The following is a 23,987-nucleotide window of genomic DNA, read 5'->3' as shown; positions in this document are numbered from 1 at the left end:
AGCTGATTGGACAGACGAGATCAGCTCACTCCTGTTTGAAATTTTGGCGGCTGCGCAGCAAAAATGAAGACGATCTTCGATTCTTCGTGGTTGTGAGTCTTCGTCTTCTCCTACGTTTTGCCGGCACTGTATTCTCTTTGGCATGTCTTCGGAACGAACAAAAAAACGGCCTCTTCGTGCTCGTTTTCATGTTCGCCCGAAGACGAATGCGCAAGTCTACAAAATACTCGCCTCCTGTCTTTATTAAAATTACAATTATTCGGGCATCAAGACTAGAATAATTTCCAATTTGACAATACATAAAATTTCTGTTTTACCAATGCTTTTACGAAACCAGGAAAATATTATTGTTTGTTAACAAATGTTAATCTGAATATTATGTTAACATTTTTTGCAATTCTTACTCTGTTCCCTGTAGCAGAAATTAAAGGCGCAGTGGTTTTCATTTTTTTAATGTAAACATCTGCAGTGTACCCAACACCTGTAGCCCCACAGAGCATTAGTCAGCATAAATATATTTTACAGCAAACTTAAATTGTCGTGTGAACTGTTCAGATGCCTCCTGAGGGTATCCTTCCACGTTTTAATTATTTTCAGTATGCTCAAAAAACATAAAATCCTGTGGAGGGAAAGAAAACATTTTTAACCAACTAAAGAGATAATGTTTGAACTGAAAGCGAAACAAGACTTAGCAAGCAGAAAATATTTTTGTGATATTCAGTCACTGTTTCTCTGAGCAACCCACTTACATTCTTTTTTAGTAGAATACAAAAGTCTGTTAATACAAGTTGTTTTTAATTAATTTATTTCAAACTACTTATAAGTAATGTATTTGTCATCTATACCCCTAAAATAGAATAGAATAGGTAGACTAAATGTATTGATGTGTCAGGTAACATTAGTGAAAATGTGACACACAGACAGACTTTTTTAAAGCTCCAATGCATGACTAATGAATTGAGGCTCTTTAGGAATGATGGAGTCCACGTTGGTTATTGTATAACATCTAGGTAGCTTGAACACCCTTTTATTGCATTACTGAATAAATATGATCAGCCCACCCAATATATGCCGTTAATGTAGAAACCTCACCAATCACCATACATGAGAACACAGAGGGTCCATGAGCCACAGCTAGTTTCAGGGTAACTAATGATTTATGGGTCAATTTTAAAACAATGCTGCCCACTTCTTACCTGGTTCCATCAATTGCTACCTATTTGTGGTAAGACACGCTACCCCAATTTCCCTTCCATCTACATGCCTATGTGGAGCAGGATGAGGAAGCCTCAGGGAGCGTATGTTTGCAAAGCTCCCAAGTATGCCATTTTAGAATGTTTTCTAATACATCAACTGCTGTGCTCTCACTTTTAGTTTAAATTAACACTGTTATAAAGAAGGCCTTAATAATTTACAACTAGTATGTTGACTACAAGCACATACCTGTTCTCAGCAATATCAGAGTAATTATGAGTGTAAAAATGAAGGGTTTTTTACAACAGAAAATGAAAGAGATAAAAGAGAGTGATACAACCTTATTACTGCCATGTATAAAGAATATCTTACAATTAGAAAACAGGCCCCCAGAACCACTGCTTTGACTTTCACATCAAGATCCAAAGGAAACTGCACTCCAAAATTGTCAACATCTGCGAACATTTCATTTCCAAAGCCCGACCACTGCTTGGAAATCCGTCCTACGTTATAGGTCTCATCAAGAGACTTCACCTAGAAACAAAACTTAATTATATTAAGCACCATGGGGCCATGTGAGAAAGAAAATGGAAACATGTGCATAGTGAAAATTAGGTATATATGCAGCATCAGCCACCATATCAATTGTTTTTACCTGGCTAGCATATAGATACCCTTCCATCTCAATGTCAGGTCAATTGTTGGGGTGAACATAAGTGACCACACTCAAGATTGTCACTGCTAGAACCAGCAACACAATTTGCATTTTCACAATTTTTTTATGCTAAAATTGATTTTAAAAATTACCAACTTTACTTAATGATTGCTTTATGGAAGTCATTTGCAAAACATGTTTATTAATAGAAAGGCTCCTTTGGGGACAGTTATTGCTAATCATAAAGCAGTTGGACAGGATAACTTTATCTAGCAGACCTAAAATGTATACGTCTTTATAAATAAATAAGAACAAGCGAGCTGCAACAAGTAAAACTGTTTAATAAACATGGGTTTTAGTAGAAACAACATAAAAAATAGGGTGCCAAAATTGTGACTCTGAGACCCGCTTATAATAACTTTTATAATTTTGCTTGGTGATTATTCAAAATATTGTATATTGGCATAAATGTGAAATATAATTTATCATGTTTACCTCAAAGTCAATATTTGAACAACATCTACAGAGAATGCATGGTCCAGAGATCTTCAGAATATTTTGTCCTCTCTCATTTTGAATGGTAAACTTTGGCAGGTAAGGATGCCAGTTTTGTATTACATAGCCAGCAGGTATTCCCGGGGGAGCCTGTACTTCATGCTGTCCAAAAGTAACATTTGTTAGATTTACCAAAACATTATTTTATATCTTCTTTATTCTGAGGTATTCTGAAAATTTTGCTTTTTCCACTACCAGGAATGCTTCTAGATGACAGGTTCCAAAGTGTGTGTTGCACCTCCTGCGTTTTCTACAGATGGACATGGTAGTTATTATGCATATATACGGTCTGCAACAATATTGTCAGGTGCCTGGTACTGCTATCCCCTACCTGCTGCCTCCTCTACCGCTGGCATTTAGAGCTCATTGATAGCTGGGAGCGCCCAAGGTAGGCCATAGTACTGGCCTATAGTGAGTCTGCCGCACCTCAATCAATTTATTGCACGTGACAACTAGACCCTGGAACCACGCTGTTACACCCCAAGAGGCATGGCCACACTACGGGAGTTTCAGTTGGAGGAACAGGAGGCCAGACACGAGACTGCTCAGCCATTGGGTAACCAGCTGCAGAGGAGGGTTACACAGGTGCAACTGGTGAGTGATCATTACCTGCGGACCTATATATTTCCTTCACACCTTTCTGTCAGTACTTAGTTGTCTGATGCCTTCGCTTCAGTTTCTTGCTAATACATTTATCTACTAGAACCTCTTTAGATTCTGACCTCTGGTTGGTCTCACGTTATCTCTGCTGGTTATCTGGATTGAGCCTTCTGCTTCATCTACCAGTTCCTGGATCTATGTTGACCTTTGGACTTTTGTTTTGGCTGTTGCCTTGTTCTTATCTAAAGTGGTTATTCATTACTGGATATTTTGCTTACCGACCTAATAGCAGCCTTGTGCCTCTGTGTCCCTATAGTCTCTGTGACTATTGGCAACCATAGATTTTGGATTTAGGATAACCTTATGCCCATCCTATGCATGTTAGAATGCCCTCACTGTATTAACCTCTACCAAGATGTGCTGGAAGGGTGCCCCACTCATCTACCACCCTCTCAGTGAAATTAAGCTTTTTAATGACCTCTGAGTACTTGACATTTATCCTTCTTTGAAATATAGATCCCTTTTGTGAAATATATTTATAATTGAACTGTCAGTCTTATAACTTCATGTCACCAAGGTTAACCTGATCCTATATGTTTCCCAGTTAGCCATTTTGAGACGTTTTCCACTGACACATAAATATGTGCCGTTTCTTCATAAAATATTAAAATTTTAGAAGAGGGAGCCCATTTCAATTTCATATTTTCTTTCCTTAGTAGAGTTGCTACAGAATAGAAAGAGCATCTACATTGTCTAGTATTTCTTTAAAGATCTGGAAGACATTTCAGATATTGACTGATGAAATCTTTGAAACATCGTTTAGTAGTTGAAGAGTTTTTCTGTGATTTTAAACACATGAAAATATTTTAATATCTTTTGGTATGTCTTCAGCCAACCCCTTGGACTTAGAGAGTCTATGGATTCTTTTAAACAAAATATAATCAAAATATCATTTTTCATTTCTGATATTTTCAAGTCAAATAGAAGCTGTGAGAAATACTCCTCTAACTTTAAGACCTCCCAAGAGAGTCCTCTAACTCTTATGTTTGCTGTTCTGTCCCGATCCTGTTTATCATTTATATTTGCCTCCCGATTTCTTATCTTAGCCTGCAAATAGTCGATCTTTATTTCTGTTTGCGTTAAATTGAGTTGTAGTTGTTCCAGTTTTTCTACATTCTGGCCTACTAACTTGTTCAAGCCGAGTTATTTCAGATTTTATTTCTTCCGTAATAGATTTAACCTCTTCCTTAATTTTTATAACCTGAGAGTTCAAACAGGTATTTATGGAATCCATAGTTACTACTTGAGGCTCAAGTTCTCCTGAGCTATCCAACTGTGTAGCTGTAGTAAGTCTCCTCTTAAATTAGAGGCATTCTTAGATAACCGGTTTGTTAGTTGGAGAAAACAATAAAGCAACCTTCCTCTCTCATTTACTTTCGCCATCCTTATTATCTTTCTTTTTTAGCTGTTGCTTATAATCACCTTTTTTGTTAGCCATAATTAAGAAAATATTTGAACAGCTAGGTCTGAGCTTTTATTCTGGTATCCAGGGTAATAGATTTACCAGATTACCAATTCTAAATGGAGAAATAAGGCGCTTTATCTCTTACAAATCATTGTTGTTATCTGCCGTTTTCCTGTGAGAAAATTCTATATTTGGACAATATAGATAGATTTTCATATATATAAAAGCTGCCCTTATTTACTTAGAGATGGCTACTCCCATAGAAGTTTTTAAAACCCAGCTTTATTCAGAGTGTATGTTACACTCTCAGGATAGTGTGGTATTGTACAGATAAATATGAAGTGCTTAAGATTTGACTCATGGTTTGTAGAATCTAAGGCTTAATTTCCTAATGGCCTTTCAGACGTGGAGAGCAATTCTCGCGTTCAATAAAGATGCTGCCTCCTAGTCTATTTGAATTCTAATCTTATGGGTTTTATGTGTCAGGATCCTCCGTTCATGGCTTCTTTTTAAATCTCTCCATCTCCCACTCTCATGAACGGCCCCAGCTAGAAACGAAAAGCCCCAGGCCCTAGGATCTTTGATTGTCTTCCTCGTCCCCTCTCATCTCTGCCTCTGGCATCCTACATAACTTCCCGTCCATCCTCATCCTTATTTTCTATGCTCCGCCTCTGTGGACTAGCATGGTGCGATGTGCTACTGGCTTCAATAAACATTTTGAAATGCTCCCATTTCTCTCTGATTCCATGTAAATATTTCCAGCCTATCAAAGACCTATTTATGTATGTTTTGGTTTTAGAAAAAAATCAGCTTTTCTAAAATCTCATTTTTTTCCTAAAATCTCAAACCTTAGTATAAAAGATAGCTCAGCCTCTGTCAATATCTTAAACCACACTGATGGTCATTGAAGTCCAAACATTCCTCTATATTGCAATCTAAGATCAAGGCTTCATTTAAAAATAATACATCAAGCATACCCTTCTTTTCATGTTGGCTCATCTACCAATAAATTGATGTAAGGATAAAGGCTATCTCTAATCCTAGCTAAATCAAAAAATTTTTTTCAGTCAACATCAGAGAAATCTTAGTCTCCCATAAAAGAAAAAATATAATAACAATTCATAATTATCCATTGAGTTCATCGTAGGCATAGACAGAGTGGTCGGTCAAGGAATGGAGGAAGCACAGGCAGCTTGCCACAAGATTCTTACAGTGTGTCTCCTCCAAGTCTCAACGGTGTCAGTCTGCCCCTCTTCACTAGTACATTGGTGAATTAGCCACGTCTCATTTTTGTGATGTCTGCAGTCAGATGAACTTTGTTAATTTATTACTGTTCTGTTATTAAATGTTAGATTTTACTACTATGCTGAAAGTTGACAGCCTGCACCAAGAAGAGCTTGTATTAAATGAAGAAGATGATGGAATGTATCCAATCATGTGAAAACTTCCAGATGACTTGTTTGTTATTTACAAACTATTAAAAGACTGTCTCATAATATACTTACTTTCTGCAGGCAGCAGGGAGTGCAACAACAATCACATCTGAGTGGTCTGAGTAATCTTATTACTTCCTGATTGGCGTTATCAACAATAGTCATAATGAAGGACCTTAAAGATCCACAGAAATATCGATTGCAGCAATCACTCTGTTCTCCAGCAAAATAGATGTTTTGACCCAAGTTGTTTTTAATTTCATATGTGTTGTTTGTTTCAAAACCGGTGATGGCTAAAAACCAAAAGATAATATTAAACAATCAGCAATTATAAGACGACCCTGATTATAAGATGACCCCCCCCAAATCTGAATATTAATTTATGAAAAAAAGAAAAAGCCTATATATAATTTGACCCTATAGGAAAAAAGTTTTACCAGTAAATGTTAATTCATGTAAACTATGTGAACAATTGTTTGTTAATAAAAGCTACGATTGAGAAAAATATTTTGTTTTTATTTCCTTTTTTTCAACCTGCCCCCCCAGTTATGCACATCTGCCCCCAGGTTTGCCACTCTGCCCCAGAAATGCCTTATACCCCCTATATGCCACTGTGCCCCATGATATGCATTTTAACCCTCTAAATGCCACTGTGCCCCATGATATGCATTTTAACCCTCTAAATGCCACTGTGCCCCATGATACGCCTTTTAACCCTCTATATGCCACTGTGCCCCATGATATGCCTTTTGACCCCCTATGTGCCACTCTGCCTCCAGAAATGCCTTATACCCCTATATGCCACTCTGGCATTTAGGGGGTTAAAAGGCATATTATGGGGCAGAGTGGCATATAGGGAGGTATAGGGCATTTCAGGAGGCAGAGTGGCATATAGAGGGTTAAAAGGCATTTCTGGAGGCAGAGTGGCATTAAGGGGGTTAAAAGGCATTTCACAGAGCACTCTGCCACGCGATTCGCGTAGACAACTTCCACTCTATGCGAATCGCGTAGAGCTCTACACGCTGCCCGGACTAAGCACCGGGGACTCAGAAGCACCGGTAAGTTGGGGGGGGGGCATAACACAGAAGGATCCAGGTCCCCTGCATCTGAGTCCCCGGTGCTTAGTCCGGGCAGCGTGTAGAACTCTATGCGATTCGCGTAGACAACTTCCGCTGCAGCCACTGTGCCCCATGATATGCCTTTTGACCCCCTATGTGCCACTCTGCCTCCAGAAATGCCTTATACCCCTATATGCCACTCTGGCATTTAGGGGGTTAAAAGGCATATTATGGGGCAGAGTGGCATATAGGGAGGTATAGGGCATTTCAGGAGGCAGAGTGGCATATAGAGGGTTAAAAGGCATTTCTGGAGGCAGAGTGGCATTAAGGGGGTTAAAAGGCATTTCACAGAGCACTCTGCCACGCGATTCGCGTAGACAACTTCCACTCTATGCGAATCGCGTAGAGCTCTACACACGGCCCAGACTAAGCACCGGGGACTCAGAAGCACCGGTAAGTTGGGGGGGGGGCATAACACAGGAGGATCCAGGTCCCCTGCATCGCTGCAGGGGATCTGGATCTTAGTCTCATAGTCAGACTTATTTGAGGTCTGATTATAAGACGAGGGGTATTTTTGGAAAAAACCTTGTCTTGTAATCGAGCAAATACGGTATATTATTTTGTTGTAAAAAAAATACACCCAATTATTTGCACAAAAGCACTCACATTGAAACCAAGTGCCTTATGAGACACTTGGACTCATTAGACCCCCTGAAATTGTTGTGTAAGCTAGTACTGGAGCTACGGTATAGCACACATGCGCACTGGCAAGTAGAAGATGTGTTTGGCTGGACACATTTCCTCCAAGTCTAACAGCTAGGGGGAAGAGGGTTAATGGGATTTTGTATATGAAGCCTGGAACACCCTTTTAATTAGATAATTACATAATATCCTGATAAAGAGTACATCGAAGAAAATATTTTACCTTCCAAAAACTCATGTTGTTGGTGAATTAGAAGTCTATCTGCCTGCCAATAACAGAAAAATCAAATCAGATAAACACCCTGTCAAGGAAAAAAATCCCTCTGATTTATACAAACAACATAAATGGAAAATAGTGAAAATGGTATATAAAAGCAAATATTGAAAAAACCCATGATTAAAAAAAAAAAAATTAAGTGCATACTACTATTGCCTAAACCAGCATCGGTCTGTTTTAATTTAATTTAATAAACCAGATTATGAAACCTACAGAGACAGAAATTAGGATGTTTAGGCTCGGCCAGAAGAGATTCACTGGACAGGTGCAGAAGACAGCTATGTGTTGATATGTCCAGGAAGTAAAGGGAAAAAAAAAACATACAATGAAAACAGAATCTGATATTTGGCTTTTTTGTACTTTACCTAACATTTCTAACACTCTGGTTTATGGTAAATATAACAAATATATAGAAGACATGTCTTACTACCTGGATCAGACATTCAAGCCCTGGGGGACAGCTAGTAGGTTGAGTTGGCGTCCATGCGGCTGTTGGTATAGAAGGTAATTAGGTAGGAGGAAGATAAATCTTTATTAAATTGGAATAGCTTTAGACGCGCACAGCAGTGTCAAGTTTGGTAAGTACGGTAGTTAAATACTAGACTTGCGCATTCGTCTTCGGGCGAACATGAAAACGTTCCAAAGACACGCCGAAGAGAATACAGTGCCGGCAAAACGTAGGAGAAGACGAAGACTCACAACCACGAAGAATCGAAGATCATCTTCGTTTTTGCCGTGCAGCCGCCAAAATTTCAAACAGGAGTGAGCTGACTCGTCTGTCCAATCAGCTCACTCTTGTGACGTCACGCTAAGGGTCTCGTCCAATGCCTGTGCTGCTGTTTTTTGAATTCTGAAGGCGCCTTTATAAGACCAGAGCTTGCCTGAGAGATCCATTCATTTTTCGCTGTGACTGCTTTGGCAACACTGCTGTGCTGCATCCGCGCATTACAGAGAGAGATTGTTCTGTTCTGTGTGAGACTGGTAAGCCTTAGCCTGCCATTTCTCACAGTGTACTCTTCCTCACTTCAGTTCTACTTAATAAATATATTTAATAATAATAATTTGATTAATTTAATATTTTTTTTATTTAATTTGTCATCAACTGTAGTGTATAGTGCTGTTGAGTGGGGTGCCCTTGCCCTGGGCTGGCACTAGTGCCTACTGCCTGTCCTGCTTTAATAAATTAAATAATAGAATTTATAAATAATAATTTAATAGAATATATAATAATTTAATAGTACATTATAATATTATATATATATATATATATATATTTGTCAGTCATATATATATTATATACTATAGTATACTAGTGTAGAGTGTACTGTAGACATTCAAGACATCTACTAGTGTCTAATTTAAAATCAGTAATATTAATAATTAATAATTGAATACATTATAAAATTATATATATATTTGTCAGTTATATATACTATAGTTAGTAATAGTATACTAGTGTAGAGTGTACTGTAGACATTCAAGACATCTACTAGTGTCTAATCTAAAATCATTAATTAATATCAATAATTCTATAATTCTTATCTTAATAGTTAATTAAATTAGCTATAAATAAAAGTAATAATATTAATTAATTAATTACTACTAGCGTATAGTTCAGCTAATCTTATTAGTACTGGTGCTGCAGCTCTATAGTTTGTGCTTTGTTTTAGCAACAGCAAGAGACCAAGTCAATTTTTCCTAATTAATAATCTTTCATTTTATTTCATTTGTTTTGCTCACCTCAGTCCATCAGTGAAGTGAACTTGTTGGGCTAGTGAGTGCAGCCGCATAAGTGCTGTGTTCTTTTTTTTATCAGCAAGCAGTGACGTTAACTGTTTTGCAAAGATTTTCTCATTTATTTTACATTTTATTTCAATTTTATTAAAAGTACCCTTAGTGTTTTGCTCATCTCAGTCCATCAGTGAAGTAAACTTGTTGGGCTAGTGAGTACAGCCGCATAAGTGCTGTGTGTTTCAGCAAGCAGTGAAGCTAACTGTTTTGCTGTGACATTTTATTTTATTTCTAATTTCTTTTCAAGAATAATTGACTGTGTGACGAGAACAACTGTACTAAGCAAAGCTTTAAGCTAATAGCTGTAGTACTAAAATAATTCTAATCTTTAATCTTCTTAATCTATAATATATTATATAATATAATATAAATTCTAATTCATAATCTAAAATATATATAAGTAATTCTTTCTAATTCATAAACTATAGTTTATCTATAATCCCTAATATAAGTAATTCTAATCTATTAATAATATAATATTATATATAACTTAACCTCACTTTAGTTTAGTGGGCTTGAGAGCGTCTGCCTAGAGTTAGACTAGAATACTAATATAGCTTTAGGTTTAGCATAGTAGTAGGATAGGCTCTTAGGCCCGTGTAAATTCAAAGTCTTTAATTTTTTTTATCCCCCCCCTTTTTTTTTTTTTTTTTAAACACTACACTACACACACAACACAAAATTTGAAATGGATCCTCCTTTTGGGACTAAGGAGGGACAAGCTCCATCTACCACCACCAGCACCACCAGCACCACCACCAGTTCTAAGATGCAGCCTTTGCGTCAGTCTAGTCGGCCACGTAGGCCAAGCTCTCGCTTATCATTTGGGGAAGCATTGCTTGAAGGATCATCAAGTAAAGGAAAGGCACCAAAAGCAGGCAGTAGTAGTGCGGCTAGGCCCACAAGCACTCTATGGTTTTTTACGGAAAGCCTAAAGCACCAGAAGCACGTTCAACGTTAAAAGGTAGCACAACTAGTACTTCTACTAGCCTAGTGAGTAAAAAGAAGTGCCTTTTGCCCCAAGCAGCATCTTCCCCATCCACGAGCAGCATGCAAGGTACCAAGCAGAGCCAAATTAGCAGCAAGACTCAGAGGGGTCCCAAACCAAAGCAATCTCATTCCTTTGTAGGGAAAACCACCACCACCCCCACCTCTACCGCCTCTACCACCACTAGTGCTGCGCCTACTGTTCCCACCGGTACCGCCACGCCATGTCCTCCTAGTACCTCTAGCAAGCCACCAAGTCCTTACAAAATTTTTGTAAAGACAGTTAGAGAGAGGGCTACACATAGTGGAACTCCGCCTAGCGAGGTAGCAGAGGAGCCTGAGACTGAGAGGCCAAGTTCAGAGTCTGTTCTTCCTGCTCGCACTACTACTAGTCACGAGTCTCACGACGATATCAGTCTTATCTCCAGCCTAGCAGGAATTCCATTCGATCTGGCTAATGAAAAACTAGACTATGAGCCAGAGGAAGTAGAGGAGATGAGTGGTCAGGAATCAGATTCCTCAGGGAGCAGTGTCCAAATGACTAGTGCACAATTTTCCCCTTAGCCTCCACCTTCTCCGCTACAATCATCACCATCACCACCACCAGCAGCAGCAAAACCTAGCAAATCTAAAGCTAAAGCAATTAGCAGTCCCACTATGGCCAGTACTGTTACCACCAGTCCCACCACCACTAGTTCTGCCTCTGTTTATCCACCCCGAGCAGTAGGAGCAGCACCCAAGGCACACTCCAAGGCTATGCGCGCCCCAATTTGGGAGCACTTTGAAAATGTTGAAGAAGGGCGCTATGGAAAGTGCAAACATTGAGGGAAGCTAATAAGCAGAGGGAAAGTGTCTGGCCATTTTACCAGTGCTAGCATGAAGCATCACCTCAGCACTCAACACAACGCTGTGCTATTGGGGAAAGATGCAGAAGTAAAACAGTGCAGGCAGCATAGCTGGTGGCCGTGGGAAAAACCCCAACAGCTGCTTCTTCTGACCCAATAGCAGCAGCAGCAGCTGGCAGCCAGAGACCCAGGCAGGTTGGAGCACTGCATGTCCAGCCCACCCTGGAACAATTTGTGGCATTCCAATCCAAAAGGTCAATGCCCAAACAGCAGGCCAATAAAGTAACGCGACTGATTGGTCAGTTCATTGCTGTTGGAGGGACATCCTTCTCTATGATCGAAGGGGAGCCTTTCAAACAATTGATGGCGGCTGTGGCTCCACAATATACAGTTCCGTCACGTTCCACTTTCAGCAAGAACATTGTCCCCTCATTGTATCGGTCCTGTGTTGCAGCAGTGAAAGAGGAGCTTTCCAAGGCTGCTGGTCAGTCTGTTCATTTCACTACAGATTTGTGGAGTGCACCTAGCGGCCAGCATGCCTTTCTTTCTTTGACAGCACACTGGTGGCAGCCCGGTGTGTCTAAGGAAGCTGCTGCAGCAAGCTACCGATCTTTCCTTCTCCATGCAGAAGTGATGGATGAAAAGCACACTTCCCAAAATATTCTGCATGCAATGAGGAAAATGTTTAGCCTTTGGGTGGGAGCAGAGGTGGGCACCAATGTTGAAGTTGGTTTTGTGGTAACTGACGGAGGTGCCAATATGGTGAAAGCGCTGCGAGATGGTCATGTTGTTGGTGTGCGCTGTGCAGCCCACATCATCCATTTTGTAGTGAAGGCAGCAATGTCAGAAGGAACTAATGTGGTAGCAGTAGTTCTGTCCCACTGCAGAAAGATCGCTGGGCACTTTCATCATAGTGTTAAGGCTAGCCAACTTTTGAGGGAAGAGCAAGAGAGGTCAGGTCTTCCCGTACACTGCCTACGTCAGGATGTCAGTACACGGTGGAACTCCACGTTAGACATGCTGGAGAGGATTTTGGAGCAGCAGAGGGCAATCCATAATCTTGCCTCAGAGCACAATATTGGGATTACCTCTCCATTGAATAGGGAGGATTGGACAGTGATCGCCCAGCTAGTGGCAGTCCTTAAACCATTCAGGGATGCCACAGAAAATTTAAGCTCAAACACTGCCAGTCTGGCCCAGGTAATCCCAGTGTTCTCCCATCTAGGCAGCAAGATGGATGTGTTCCTTGGAAACCGTGAGGCTGTTCAAGGTGGCACTCTACATCCTGACGTAGAAGCCATAGTCAGGAAGCTGAAGGATCTGCTAAAAGTACACCTTCGCAAACGCATGGAAGAGAGTCCCAAAATGATGCTAGCATGCCTTTGCGATCCAAGAATTAAGGGAAAGCTAGCTTTGAAATGTAATGTTCTCAGTAGCTACCGGGAGCAATTGGTCAACAAGGTGCGTGACTGGCAGCATAAAATGGGAATGCTGTCCGAGGAGGGAGAGGTGCAGGAGGAGGAAGAGATGATGTGGTCTGCTACTCCTAGCAGCAGCATCAGCAGCAGTGCCATAAGCATCACAACAACACAGCTGAATGGAGCAGCTGCGTTTTGGGAAGAGGCACCTGGGAGTATAGTTGGACCATCTGACAGAGCTAGCAGCACAAAGGAGAGTAGTGCTGCTGAAATGGTCAAACTTTACCTCTGTGAAGTTCCTTCTGCGCCTAATGTTGATCCTCTTAGCTAATGGGATGAAAAGAAGAGTGTGTGGCCTGCACTCTCATGGGTTGTGCAGCAGCTTCTATCATGTCCGCCAACCACTGTTCAAAGTGAGCGCGTGTTTTCTATGACTGGAAACATACTGAGTCCACAGCCCTCATCTGATGGAGCAGATTGCCTTTCTTAAATTCAATCTGCCCAAGTTGGGTTACCCAGCTCTTAGCTTGGAAAGTTAATTTTTTTTCTCTCTAATGTTTAAGGTAGTTTCTCCGCCTGGTTGCACGTGTTTGTGGTGTGGCAATTTCTGCTACCTCCGCCGGTGTAGCCAATTTACGCTAGGGCCTTGTGTCTGAGTTCTGGAAGTCCGCTCCCAAACGCCAAGGACTGACAGTGTTCGGATGCTTTGCCCTGGGGTGAAACAGGTGAGCGGGTCGTCAATTGCCCACTCATTCACCTTTTTCCGTTTCCAACGCTGCTGCTGGTGGTGGTGCCAGTATCTTTTGCCAGTTCGGTTCCTGGCTGAAATCATGCCTCAAATGTCCCTAATGGAAAGGGTAGTTTCTCCCCCTGGTTGCACCTGCTACCTCCGCCGGTGTAGCCAATTTACGCTAGGGCCTAGTGTCTGAGTTCTGGAAGTCCGCTCCCAAACGCCAAGGGCTGACAGTGTTTAGATGCTTTGCTCAGGGGTAAAACAGGTGAGCGGGTTGCCAATTGCCCACTCATTCGCCTTTCCCAATTCTGCTGCTGCTGCTGGTGGTGCCAGCGTCTATTCTCTGCCAGTTCGCTTCCTGGCTAGAGTCATGCCCAAAATGTCCCTAATAGTAAGGGTAGTTTCTCCCCCCTGGCTGCCTCTGTTTGTGGTGTGGCAACGCCTGCTACCTCCGCCGGTGTAGCCAATTTACGCTGGGGCCTTGTGTCTGAGTTCTGGAAGTCCGCTCCCAAACGCCAAGGACTGACAGTGTTCGGATGCTTTGCCCTGGGGTGAAACAGGTGAGCGGGTCGTCAATTGCCCACTCATTCGCCTTTCCCAATTCTGCTGCTAGTGGTGGTGCCAGCGTCTCTTCTCTGCCAGTTCGCTTCCTGGCTAGTGTCATGCCTCAAATGTCCCTAATGGTAAGGGCAGTTTCTCCCCCCTGGCTGCGTCTGTTTGCGGTGTGGCAACGCCTGCTACCTCCGCCGGTGTAGCCAGCTTACGCTAGGGCCTTGTGTCTGAGTTCTGGAAGTCCGCTCCCAAACACCAAGGACTGACAGTGTTTGGATGCTTTGCTCTGGGGTGGAACAGGTGAGCGGGTCGTCAATTGCCCACTCATTCGCCTTTCCCAATGCTGCTGCTGCTGGTGGTGCCAGCGTCTCTTCAATGATACATTATACAAGGGATCGGTCCTGTCAAACTAACCTGATCAGCTTTTATGAGGAGGTGAGCTCAAGACTGGATCGGGGTGAATCGCTGGATGTCGTATATCTTGATTTTTCCAAAGCATTTTATACGGTGCCACATAAAAGGCTGGTACATAAAATGAGAATGCTTGGGCTGGGGGAGAATGTGTGTATGTGGGTAAGTAACTGGCTCAGTGATAGGAAACAGAGGGTGGTTATTAATGGTACATACTCTGAGTGGGTTACTGTTGCTAGTGGGGTACCACAGGGATCAGTTTTGGGTCCTATTCTTTTTAATATATTTATTAATGACCTTGTAGAGGGATTGTATAGTAAAGTATCAATCTTTGCAGACGATACTAAGCTCTGTAACGTGGTTAACACAATAGAGGACAGTGCCCGATTACAAATGGATCTGCATAGGTTGGAGGCTTGGGCTGGGATGTGGCAGATGAGGTTCAACACAGATAAATGTAAGGTTATGCACATGGGGAAGAAAAATCCAGGCTGGGAATATGTATTAAATGGGAAAACACTGGGGACGACTGACATGGAAAAGGACTTAGGAGTTTTAGTTAACAGTAAATTTACCTGTAGCGACCAGTGTCAGGCAGCTGCTGCTAAGGCAAATAAAATCATGGGGTGCATCAAAAGGGGCATAGATGCCCACGACAAGGAAATAATTCTACCACTGTACAAGTCACTAGTCAGACCACACATGGAATACTGTGTACAGTACTGGGCACCAGTGTACAAGAAAGATATAGTGGAGCTGGAGAGGGTTCAAAGATGGGCAACCAGAGTAATAAGGGGAATGGGAGGACTACAGTACCCAGAAAGATTATCAGAATTAGGGTTATTTAGTTTGGAAAAAAGACGGCTTAGGGGGGATTTAATAACTATGTATAAATATATAAGGGGACAGTACAGAGATCACTCCCAGGACCTATTTATACCCAGGACTGTATCTATAACAAGGGGACATCCTCTACGGTTGGAGGAAAGAAGGTTTCTACACCAGCACAGACGGGGGTTCTTTACAGTAAGAGCGGTGAGATTATGGAACTCTCTGCCAGAGGAAGTGGTTATGGTAAACTCAATAAAGGAGTTCAAAAGGAGCCTGGACGTGTTTCTTGAAAGCAATAATATTACAAGTTATGGATATTAGATTAATAGGGACAGAACGTTGATCCAGGGATTTATTCTGATTGCCATATTTGGAGTCGGGAAGGAATTTTCCCCCTGGTATGGGGCAATTGGCATCTGCTTCAGGCTAGGTTTCCATTTGTTTTTTTTTTGCTAAAAACGCCTATAAAAACGCCAATAGCGCCACCTGGCGTTTTTTTTGTGAAAAACGGCTGCAGCCAGATGTTAGCTGTAATTCAATAGGAAATCGCAAAATGCCATTTCCACTTGGCGTTTTTCTGTTTGGCGTTTTTTCAGTCCTCTTTGGCGTTTTTCTGCTTTTTTGGGCTCTGTGGCAGTTTTTCAAAACTGCAGCATGTTCACACTCTGGCGTTTTTTGCAAGAAATCTTGGCTTTTTTTCTCCAATAGAAGTCTATGGGAGAGAAAAAACGCCATGAAAAAGCCATGTGGGTTTATTGCCTTGGCGTTTTTTATGGCGTTTTTTCCACAGTTACAATGCAGAGGATGGACCCAGTATCTGTGTGTCCTACGAGAAATAGGCTGAAAACAAACAGTTTCACACAAAACAAAGTCCTGGACTGGTTCATATTGAATTTTACACCATTTGGAACAAACATGCCATTACAAACAAACATACGCGACCGGATCCTGCGTGCCAAAAGCAACAGCAAACAATTTGCACCATCATTTGGGGCCAATCTTCCCAGAGGAGCAGACATTCGGAATAAAGCATGCCTTACAAACCACAGAAAAGTGACAAAAGGGTCTACCAAGTAAATGACATCAGGAGAGGGCAGATACTTGCCATTTATCCTAATCCCTTTTAGCTGGGTGAAACTTCTAACTTGTAAAGGCTGGAAAAACTGCCTAAGGTCAAAAAAAGCAATTTCCACAGAAAGGCTAAAACGCCAGAAAAAACTCCAGAAAAAAACGCCAAAACGCAGGAAAATGCAGTGGCAGTTTTCTTGGCGTTTTTCATCAAGAAAAAAAACGCCGGACAAAAACCCAAGTGGAAACCTAGCCTCATAAGGGTTTTTTTGCCTTCCTCTGGATCAACACAGTAGGGACACAATATGTATATAGGTTGAACTTGATGGACTTTGGTCTTTTTTCAACCTTATGAACTATGTTACTATGTTACTAATGCCAGTTCCCTTCCTGGCTAGTGTCATGCCTTAAATGTCCCTAATGTTAAGGGCAGTTTCTCCCCCCTGGCTGCGTCTGTTTGCGGTGTGGCAACGCCTGCTACCTCCGCCGGTGTAGCCAGCTTACGCTAGGGCCTTGTGTCTGAGTTCTGGAAGTCCGCTCCCAAACGCCAAGGACTGACAGTGTTTGGATGCTTTGCTCTGGGGTGGAACAGGTGAGTGGGTCGCCAATTGCCCACTCATTCGCCTTTTCCATTTTTCAATGCTGCTGGTGGTGGTGGTGGTGCCAGCGTCTCTTTTCTGCCAGTTCGCTTCCTGGCTAGAGTCATGCCCAAAATGTCCCTAATGGTAAGGGTAGTTTCTCCCCCCTGGCTGCCTCTGTTTGCGGTGTGGCAACGCCTGCTACCTCCGCCGGTGTAGCCAGCTTACGCTAGGGCCTTGTGTCTGAGCTCTGGAAGTCCGCTGCCAAACGTCTAGGACTGACAGTTGTTTGGATGCTTTGCCCCGGGGTGAAACAGGTGAGTGGGTCGCCAATTGCCCACTCATTCGCCTTTCCCAATGCTGCTGCTGCTGGTGGTGGTGCCAGCGTCTCTTCAATGCCAGTTCGCTTCCTGGCTAGAGTCATGCCCAAAATGTCCCTAATGGTAAGGGTAGTTTCTCCCCCCTGGCTGCCTCTGTTTGCGGTGTGGCAACGCCTGCTACCTCTGCCGGAGTGGCCAGCTTAGGCTAGGGCCTTGTGTCTGAGCTCTGGAAGTCCGCTGCCAAACGTCTAGGACTGACAGTTGTTTGGATGCTTTGCCCTGGGGTGAAACAGGTGAGCGGGTCGCCAATTGCCCACTCATTCGCCTTTTCCAATGCTGCTGCTGCTGCTGGTGGTGGTGGTGCCAGCGTCTCTTCTCTGCTAGTTTGCTTCCTGGCTAGAGTCATGCCTCAAATGTCCCTAATGGTAAGGGCAGTTTCTCCCCCCTGGCTGCCTCTGTCTGCGGTGTGGCAACGCCTGCTACCTCCGCCGGAGTGGCCAGCTTATGCTAGGGCCTAGTGTCTGAGCTCTGGAAGTCTGCTGCCAAACGTCTAAGACTGACAGTGTTTGGGTCCTTTGCCCTGGGGTGAAACAGGTGAGCGGGTCGCCAATTGCCCACTCATTCGCCTTTTCCAATGCTGCTGCTGGTGGTGGTGCCAGCGTCTCTTCTCTGCTAGTTTGCTTCCTGGCTAGAGTCATGCCTCAAATGTCCCTAATGGTAAGGGCAGTTTCTCCCCCCTGGCTGCCTCTGTTTGCGGTGTGGCAACGCCTGCTACCTCCGCCGGAGTAGCCAGCTTACGCTAGGGCCTTGTGTCTGAGCTCTGGAAGTCTGCTACCAAACGTCTAAGACTGACAGTGTTTGGGTGCTTTGCCCTGGGGTGAAACAGGTGAGTGGGTCGCCAATTGCCCACTCATTCGCCTTTTCCATTTCCTTTTCCATTTCCATTTCATTATTTTCCTTCTGATACACAACCAACCAAACATAACACACACAATAACACAAATAACACAGTGACATAACACATAACACACATAACACATATAACACAGTGACATAACACATAACACACATAACACACACACATACAATGCACAAATCCCAAGGACCTTTCCTCTTGTTATTTGTCCTGGCCTTCACTCCTACACTCACTAGCATTAACGCTATAACTCACACTTCATCCTATAACATTTTTCCATCCACATACCTGCCAACAGACCCAACTTTTTCAGGGACAGTCCTGCTTTTTTCCAGTCCTGTCCCATCTAATTTAGCTAAACTAGGTATGCAAATACGCGTAGGTAGTTATAGCTCGGTAGGTAGCACTAGTATAAACATTAAATAAATATAATAACCCCTTCGCGACCTTTGCCGGTTCAGGACCGTCATGACAAGACGGTCACTAAATGACCTTTGACGGTCCTGAACCGTCAAAAAATTAAATAAGCTTAGAAAGTGATCAACGATCACTTTCTTCGCTTAAACGGCGTTGCTGTAATGCCTCGATGTCGAGGCATTCAGTAACGCCGAGATCGGCATCGGGGGCCATGTCTGGCCCCTCCCCGGGGCGTCAAAAGCCGCCATACGCTTTTAAAAGCATTTAGGAGGCGATCAACGATCGCCTCCTAAACTTAAATGGTGTCGCTGGAATGCCTCGATCAGGAGGCATCCAGCGACACCAAACACTTACCTTTGGATGGGCTGTGACCGCTCCGGAGAGTTTGAAAACAGTATGCATAGTGTGTTGTCCCATGGATATTTCTGTGTTTCTGAAAGCAGTGACATAGCAAATGGAAAGCAAGAGACATGTTTGCTTTTATTTGCTCGCATCCAATCTTTTTTTAAATTATATTATTTTTTGTTTTCAATTAATACAACAGGGTACAATATAAATAAAATGCAAAAAAAGACATTATGTATCTTAGGGAGATGTAATGTAAGGTAGTTTTACTTTATTAATGGATAATAAATAAGTGGAACAGCCCCCCAGCAGACATGGCAGAGTAATGTAATTTAAACATGGAAAGGACATACAGCTATCCTGAATCTAAGACAACACGAAGCACGCATTACGGTTTAAGTCTTTAACACATGAAACAAAGGCAGACTAGAAGGGTTGAATGGTTCCTCTCTGCTATCAAATACGAAGGTCAAATTACAGTAGTGTGTCTACTCTTGTCACGCTAAAAATGAAATTTCTTGGGATGCCAGATCAGCAAGTAATCAAATACATAAAAGGATTTAACAAAGTAAAAGAGGGAATTTTATTTCAAAGGAGGAGACATGTTAGAACAAGAAGTCCTAGTCTAAAACGAAAGTGTCAGAGGTTTAGATGTGATGTAAGGAAGTTTTACTTTACTGAGAGGGTGGTAGATAAATGAAACTGTCAGAAGTAGTTAAGGTTAATACAGTGAGGGAATTTAAACATGCATAAAGTTATCCTGAATCTAAGGCAAGATCAAGGACAGATTAAGATCTGTCTTAAATTGGGAAAATTAGGATCAGATTTAGATGGTTCTTATCTGCCATCAATGTCTACTATACAAACACGCTACTGACTTTTGCCGCTGCTTCACTTTACTGCATGCTCGCCTTTTCGTCACTTTAAACAGTAACGTCCAAGTCCTTATCTTGAAATCATTCTCCTTTTCTAACTACCTACCATATAGGAGAAAGATAGAAAACTCTTACAGATTATCTTTGATCCACAAAGGGCTTTATCTAGTACTCCTTTGAACTGCCCAATTCTCAAAATGAAAATTCATGCCACACTCATATGATAAAATTATTACATGTATGGATATTAAGTTCCTTGTATACATTTAGTCATTCGAGAACCTTTATTGACCCGTAGTATAGACCCTGTCTGGAAGTCATATTCATCAGCAGGCTAGAGTTAAATTATGAAGCCCTGCAGTATGAATCCTGCTCAGAAGCAGATATAGTCAAACATCATAAGATAAGAGGTAATACTCCTCCAAACTCCCTATCTACTGTGATCTATTATAACTAGGCAACAAGATGCAGGTAATATACAAAAACAGCAAATGCTAGAGAAGTTAAGAAATCAAAAAGAGTTTGTAAAAAAAAAAATGTGTATTTGCATGTTCATTTATAAAATATAACATCTTAAAAAGCCAATGACCTGAAATCATATAAACTTTATTTAAAAAATCTGTTATTTAAGTAGGTATCAATACTGAAATGATATCTACGGTTAAAAGGTATGCATAAGCTGAAAAACAACTGTATGCGCAGAATTCTATGGACATGTTGTCCTAATTAAATATTTATTATTGTAATGTAATTTTAGGTCGATACAATAGGTGGATTCATTTACCAATGAGGAAAAAAACATGCTTTCAAAGGTTTAGTTTGCAATTTTAAAGATTTTAAGCTTGTGACCAGGGCTCTCTCCACCTTGGTTTGTCTTAGTCTGTCAATTCTAGTCTTGTCATACCCCTTGAATATATGTATTGTAAGAAGCACTGTGTAAATTGTTGGCACTATATAAATAAATGATAATAATAATTAATGTATGCCATTAACAATGTAGAGTGTAAGAACCCCTTCTCGGTCTGTACCAGTACGCCTGCACATATGTTAATCTTATTATCAAACTGTACACCTTTAATGTTATTGTTAATTTTACTTTCCACTATTATAACAGTGGTATAGAATCAGTTGGCTGTCAATAAATAAACTGAATGGAACATCAATACTATTAAACCAAAACTTTCCTATCCAGTGGTAAGATGGAACAGAACATGTTGACTGAATTGTCTATCTCCCGGTTTTTAGTTTTAACACTCATATTAAAAAAAAAAAAACATAATTCAAGGTTGCTGTATCGACATAACAATGAATAACCAACTAAAGCTATAACTTTCCACAAATCAATTACTAAAAATAAGACGTGTTCAAAGATACCATGGTGATAAATAAACAGTCTTAAATATCCTTGGAGCATGAATGTATAATGCTCTATACAAGGGACACAATTTTGCTTTAGAATGTCTTAAGTCATTACCACCCACACTAAAAGCATTATAACTAGTCTTAATTCTTTTCATTCCAGGGCAATTTTCAGGTGTAAATCAATAAAAAAAAAACAATAAAACTTTTTTTCCCCTATTATTTCCTCATATATGCCAAACCAAATAGTCAAACTAGCAATAGCTAAATATTTTCCCTAAGAGCGTTGACATCCAATTTATGTGGTTCTACATAAAAGATGGTCACACACAAAGCCCGGGGAAGGGACACTATACAACACAATAATCATTGTGTTGTTATTCCAAAAAGACAATCCCTGGGTAAATAATTTGATACACTTGCATAACCTTCTTGCCAAAAAGTAATCAAGAAGCAGGGAAGCAACTGCCACTAGATTTAGAATGCACTGCTACTTTCTGAACCTTTTTTGTGAGGATCCTTTATGTCCTCCATGTATGGGCTTTCCATGCATGCCCTTTCAACCCTTTACTATTGAACATGTTTTCTCCCAAATATGCTTTGGTTTTCTTTATTAGTGGGCCACCCGACTTGACCCCTGGGCTCAATGATGCCAACCCCTCCCTTGTACACAGAACTTGTGGTCAACGCTTCCATAGATCATCCATTCCAGGGCTTAATGGACCTTACCATTTAGAATACCCCTCTAACCTTAATAATTACTGAGTTCAAAAGGTTCAGCTCGATGCAACCTAAATAACTATTGTGTTTATAAAGCACCAGAAAAATACAGTCAAGTACAACTTTAATGATTACGTAAAGGGAATAATATTATATAAAAATGAATGTAGTGTCTTTAAATCAAATCCCTCATCCTAATTCTTAGTTGGGCTAACTCTAAGTCCTGACAAAGAATGTACAGTAATAATGCACAAGCTTAAGATCCTGCAATATAATTTTCATAAAGTGAACATACAATGGAGGTTATAATAGAATATAGATTGTAAGATTGCAAGAGCAGGGTCAATTTCGTCTTTTGTACCAATTTCTCTTCTCATGAGTTAATGTTGCTTCCAAATTGTATATTGTCAATTTGGAATGTTAAGGTTAATTACACCCTCCTATTGTATAGAAGTACAGAATATGCTGAGGCTCTATAAATCAATGTAATGTAAATCTACACCTAGGTGAGCCTGTATCACATGGACTCAAATATAATGTTTTTAATGACACTGGTACTTTAAGACTGCAAAAGAAGAAATACATTATATAAGCCACTGGCAAATCCAGAATCCATGTACACTTACCTTATTGTGTGGCTAAGTGGAAGACGTGCTACTGGGTGCCAGCAGATGTGCTGTGTGGTCCTTAAACTGCGTCCTCTCTGTAATCAAGTGCTGAACCATGTCATGTTGTTCTTCGCTTCAGAAAGCATGTTGAAATGCAACACCTTTCCAGGATCATGCATCTCCACCTGGTGAGAGACAGTAGACTGCCGATACCGGTCACGGTATACAAACAACAGGGATAAAACAATAAGGGGCTTAGCATGTGAAATATCATAAAGCTTCAGCCCACAGGATCCCAGGTTAGTCAACACGACTATCCCTTATTGAGATACACATCATCAGGATTTTTTCTGGAGCAAAAAGGCTCGTCATTCCTATATTGTTAGCGTGTGCTTTTCTAGGTGTGAGTAGAATGAGATATATAACGGTCATAACAATAACCTTTTTTTACTGTTACATTTATAAAAAGTATATTTTGTAGCTCTGTAAACTGACAGAAATAACTTTAACAGGTTTAAGCACAAGCCACCCATGCTATTTGTAAAATGAAGATAAATAAAAAATAAAAGACAAATGAGAAAGATCAGGGATATGAAGCATACAGACTTCTTGTATTGGGCAGTTTGCTTTATTCCAGGTACAGGGAAGGAATCATTATTTATTTATATATTGCATATATGGCACCATAATATTCTGTTGGGCTGCACAATGGGTAAACAGGGCATATGTAGTACATTTCATAATATCTTGGGCTTACAGAAACAAAAGTTGATGAAGACCTTGCTCAAACAAGCTTACAAGTATTGTCCTTGTCACTCTGCTACCCACACAATGTATTACCGTGAAACACCTGATATTCGTCACTTACCTAACACCATCTTGGCCATTCACAGAACATTTTCTCGAGGAAGGCAAACATTAGTCATATCAAAGGTGCAGAGCATGGGCAGAATACCCATCCATTGCTTGGGGGGGCAAGTGCCCCTTCTTGTAGACACACATGAACATCAGACAGCGGTGTCTGGTTAGTTCACCATATATATTAATATTAGGCAGTCACACTTCAGGACACAGTGGTTGGCAAGACATTCTGGAAAGTTTTGAGGGCAACCCCTAAAGCCCCTAGTGGACTAAAGCTAAAATGTATTTTTTGCTATGATATTTTAATATCATTCATAGAGATTCACATGTTGTAGACACAATATTTCCTGCATTGGATAATTATTTTAACCCCTTCAGGACTTCGGGATTTTGTTACTAAGGTTGCGCTAGAA

General features: G+C 41.1%; 1 protein-coding gene across 1 annotated transcript; it reads right to left on the bottom strand.

Annotated features, from left to right (window-relative positions):
- Nucleotides 1-583: 583 nt before the first annotated feature.
- Nucleotides 584-23,591, bottom strand: LOC149300267 (phospholipid scramblase 2-like). Its single transcript, XM_089485268.1, has 7 exons — nucleotides 23,582-23,591; nucleotides 8,370-8,428; nucleotides 7,886-7,928; nucleotides 5,975-6,195; nucleotides 2,345-2,506; nucleotides 1,567-1,728; nucleotides 584-619 (listed from the first exon to the last, which is right to left on the bottom strand). The coding sequence occupies exons 1-7, from the start codon at nucleotides 23,589-23,591 to the stop codon at nucleotides 584-586; spliced, it is 693 nt and encodes a 230-aa protein (XP_089341394.1).
- Between the last annotated feature and the right edge of the window lie 396 nt (nucleotides 23,592-23,987).

The sequence above is a fragment of the Sceloporus occidentalis genome, unplaced genomic scaffold (genome assembly GCF_023333645.1).
Source record: "Sceloporus occidentalis isolate IW3139 unplaced genomic scaffold, rSceOcc1.0.p SCAF_25, whole genome shotgun sequence".
Classification (NCBI taxonomy): Eukaryota; Metazoa; Chordata; class Lepidosauria; order Squamata; family Phrynosomatidae; genus Sceloporus; species Sceloporus occidentalis.
The sequence above is the reverse complement of the archived record's forward strand: the minus strand, read 5'-3'. Positions and strand labels throughout refer to the sequence as shown.